The 4,381-nt window shown below is 43.5% G+C and overlaps 1 protein-coding gene across 1 annotated transcript; it reads left to right on the top strand.

The window, feature by feature from the left end:
- The first annotated feature begins 979 nt into the window (after positions 1-979).
- On the top strand, positions 980-2,413 carry LOC118493424 (gastrula zinc finger protein XlCGF8.2DB-like). The gene has a single exon (XM_035993146.1). It carries the CDS (start codon positions 1,115-1,117, stop codon positions 2,129-2,131), a length of 1,017 nt encoding a protein of 338 aa, XP_035849039.1. The 5' UTR covers positions 980-1,114; the 3' UTR covers positions 2,132-2,413.
- Positions 2,414-4,381: the final 1,968 nt, after the last annotated feature.

The raw sequence follows: 4,381 nt of genomic DNA, 5'->3' as shown, positions 1-4,381 counted from the left end.
GTTGGCTAAAACTACTGTCTAAACAGTAAGATGTTATTGCAGGAAGATGTCAACTGTCGTCAGCAGATTGTCAGCTCTGACCTACGTGATGCCTTCACATGCTCCAGTCCACAATCACAGCAGTTTAGTCTAAGATGAGCTAATAGCTAATACATCCATGAAGATACAAGTGGGTACATGCGCAACCAAGAGATGATAGAGCCTGGGAAGCAGCGGCTAGCTAACGTGGCTAAACGGGCTAACATGGTCAACAGTGCTAACACAGCTAGCGGGATTACTCCTTAGTTAGCTAAATATACTGACTAAACGTTTGAAACGTTTATTGTTAGTTAGCTACAAGTATTTATTTTTTTTAAGATTATTTTTTCGGGGCTTTTCCCTTTTTATTATAGTGACAGTGGATAGACAGGAAAGGGGGAGAGAGATGGGGAATGACACGCGGCAAAGGGCAGCAGGTCGGCTTCGAACCCGTGCCGCAGCAGAACTCATGGTGCGAACTCTCTTACTGGGTGAGCTAGATGCCGCCCCGTTAGCTACAAGGATTGACTAAACAGTTGTCTCTATTTGATTTTGTTTCCTGCAGATGTTGAGCAGCTGTCAGTGGTTAAAGAAGAGGTTCCCCCTGAGCAGCAGGAGTGTAGCTCCAGTGTGGACCAGCAGGAGCCAGAGCCCCCCCCCACACATTAAAGAGGAACAGGAGGAACTGTGGAGCAGTCAGGAGGGAGAGCAGCTTCAAGGGCTGGAGGAGGCTGATATCACCAAGTTCCCATTCACTCCTGTCCCTGTGAAGAGTGAAGATGATGAAGAGGAAGCTCAGTCCTCACAGCTTCATCACAGACAAACTCAACACATGGAAACAGAAGCTGATGGAGAGGACTGTGGAGGACCAGAACCAGCCAGGAACTCACATCCACATCCACTTTTACAACCAGAGACTGAAGACCAGACTGGAGACTCTTCTGATCCTGAGACTGATGACAGTGCTGATTGGAAGGAGACCAGAGAACCTCAGTCAGCTTTAAACTCTCTGAAACCTGATTCAAGATGTAAGAAACCATTCAGCTGCTCTGAGTGTGGGAGGAGATTTGGCTGCAGGTCAGATATTAAGAGACACATGAGAATCCAGACAGGAGAGAAACCTTTTAGCTGCTCTGTGTGTGGTAAAGATTTCTCTGATAATGGACACCTGAAGAGACACATGATAACTCACACAGGAGAAAACCCTTTTAGCTGCTCAGTCTGTAAGACATCTTTTACTCAGAGTTGGAGTTTACGGTCACACATGGCCGTAGTCCACACAGGAGAGAAAAGATTCAGCTGCAGTGTTTGTGACAAAAGATTTGCCTGGCGTTCTGATGTCAAAACACATGCATGTGTTGGTCATATAAACACAGAAGCTGATGGAGAGGACTGTGGAAGACCAGAACCAGCCAGGAACTCGCATCCACATCCACTTTTACAACCAGAGACTGAAGACCAGACTGGAGACTCTTCTGATCCTGAGACTGATGACAGTGCTGATTGGAAGGAGACCAGAGAACCTCAGTCAGCTTTAAACTCTCTGAAACATGATTCAAGACGTAAGAAAACATTCAGCTGCTCTCAGTGTGGGAAAATATTTAGCTTCAAGTCAGAATTTAAGAGACACATGAGAATCCACACAGGAGAGAAACCTTTCAGCTGTTCTGTGTGTGGTAAAGATTTTACTGAAGGGGGAAACCTGAAGAAACACATGAAAATTCACACAGGAGAAAAACCTTTTAGCTGCTCTGTCTATAAGAGATCTTTTACACAGAGAGGAAGTTTACTGTCACACATGGCTTTAGTCCACAACGGAGAGAAAATATTCAGTTGCAGTGTTTGTGACAAAAGATTTGCCTGGCGTTCTCATGTCAAAACACATAAATGTGTTGGTCATATAAACACAGAAGCTGATGTAGAGGACTGTGGAGGACCAGAACCAGCCAAGAACTCACATCCACTTTTACAACCAGAGACTGAAGACCAGACTGGAGACTCTTCTGAACCTGAGACTGATGACAGTGCTGATTGGAAGGAGACCAGAGAACCTCAGTCAGCTTTAAACTCTCTGAAACATGATTCAAGATGTAAGAAAACATTCAGCTCCTAATAGTACAGTCTAAACATTTGATATAGTTATGTAAAAGTACTGTCTAAACAGTTGAAATAGTTAGCTCACAGTACTGACTAAACAGTTGAAATAGCTAAAAGTAGGGTGACCAGACGTCCTGGTTTGACCAGACGTCCTGGTTTGACCAGGACAGTCCCGATTCTGAGTTGTGTGTCCCTGTCGGGACACTAAAATTTCCCGGTTTACACCAGCCACTATGAAATTGTCCTGGTTGTCAGCGATTACATAGCCGACGTGGTCTTATTATAGCCCAATCATTAACTAAACCCATGTAGAAAGACTAAAGCGTCCAGCGTATGATTTTAACAATGTGTCTGTGTGTGTCAGTCAATTGCAGCGGTCTGTGTCTGCATAATCTGTGCAGCCAGCGTTGCAATGAATGCAATGAAAAATACCTTTTCACAAAGTTGTTCACAAGTTCAGTGGGTGAATTTTCCAAAAGAATGCTTTAATTCTGAAAAATAAAGTTGGTCCTACACGAAACTCACTCAATGTCTTTTGATATTATTTCTTAGATACAGTATGTAGGCTACATACCAAGAAAATTCATCAATATTAACTGAGATAACCCATTATGATGTGAGCAGAAGGCCTACGTGTGCTGTTGGGAAAATTGTGTCTTATCTGTCTGTGTCTATGTCTGACCTGGGCTGGCACATGTTCACGTTAAAAAGCGTGTGCGTGCACGAGCACTACGGTCATGCGCAAAGTGTCCCGGTTTTAGTTCCGGGAAATCTGGTCACTCTAGGTGAAAGTACTGACTAAACAGTTAAAATGGTAACTAATGTACTGACTAAACGGTTGAAATAGTAGCTTAAAGTACTGACTAAACAATTTGAAATAGCTAAAAGTACTGACTAAACATTTGAAATGGTTAGCTAAAAGTGCAGTCTAAACATTTGACATAGATAAAATTACTGACTAAACAGTTGAAATAAATAGCTAAAAGTACTGACTTAACAGTTGAAATAGTAACAAAGTACTGACTAAACAGATGAAATAGTAACTAAAAGCACTGACAAAACAGAAGAAATAGTAGATGTTATTGCAGGAAGGTGTCGACTGTTGTCGGTAGATTGGCAGCTCTAACCTGCGTGATGCCTTCACATGCTCCAGTCCACACTGATAGCAGTTTAGTCTAAGAGAATAGACCTTTTTCATGGCAGACATGTTGACATGTCATAGTAGGAAAAGCACAGGTGTATTCAAAACCATTAACAATGGCTGCATTCCACTTAGGAGAGGCCCTGGTGTTGTGTATGCTGACTCCCTGAAATAGCTTACTGGGGCACTTGATGGAATTGAGCCATCGTTAAGGTTATCAATTTAAGCTGTGCTTTTCCTACTATGACAAGTCACAGTGTCTGCTGTTAAAAGGTCCATAGCTAATACATCCATGAAGATTCAGTACAGATGCAGCCGGGGAGATGATAGAGCCTGAGAGGCACCGGCTAGCTAATGTGGCTAAACGTGCTAACATGGTTGTAAGAGCCAGGTGTAGTTCTATTATTTTGAAAGGACAGTTACGGTAATCAAGGCACCTGGTGGGGGCGGAGGAAGCAAAGTAATATCTGTTCACCTGTTCTGGTTTTGTGACTAAATGAGGGGGTGAAAGGGGGAAGTCTCACGCTTTTCTAAATGCTGTTTATGACTTTTGGACACAACTTCGTATGCCAGTAACACAATTATGGAATGTATTGAAAGCAGAACCCTTGTTTGTGTTAGTGTAAATAAATCTGGAATCCGTGATCATTAAGCGCGTCTGGCAAGTAATTCCCCTACTCAGCCTCTCGTGGCTAAAATCTGAGTCTCAGATTGCCGCCTACAAAGGTCAACAGTGCTAACACAGCTAGCGGGATTACTCCCTAGTTAGCTAAAAGTACTGACAAAACAGTTGAAATAGTAAGCTAAAAGTAATGTCGAAACGGTTGGAGTAGTTAGCTAAAAGTAATGACTAAACAGTTGTCTCTATTTGATTTGGTTTCCTGCAGATGTCCAGCAGCTGTCGGTGGTTAAAGAAGAGGTTCCCCCTGAGCAGCAGGAGTGTAGCTCCAGTGTGGACCAGCAGGAGCCAGAGCCCCCCCCATACATTAAAGAGGAACAGGAGGAACTGTGGAGCAGTCAGGAGGGAGAGCAGCTTCAAGGGCTGGAGGAGGCTGATATCACCAAGTTCCCATTCACTCCTGTCCCTGTGAAGAGTGAAGATGATGAAGAGGAAGCTCAGTCCTC

This window comes from Sander lucioperca, chromosome 16 (genome assembly GCF_008315115.2).
Source record: "Sander lucioperca isolate FBNREF2018 chromosome 16, SLUC_FBN_1.2, whole genome shotgun sequence".
NCBI classification, from domain to species: domain Eukaryota; kingdom Metazoa; phylum Chordata; class Actinopteri; order Perciformes; family Percidae; genus Sander; species Sander lucioperca.
This window is presented reverse-complemented; position numbering and strand designations above follow the sequence as displayed.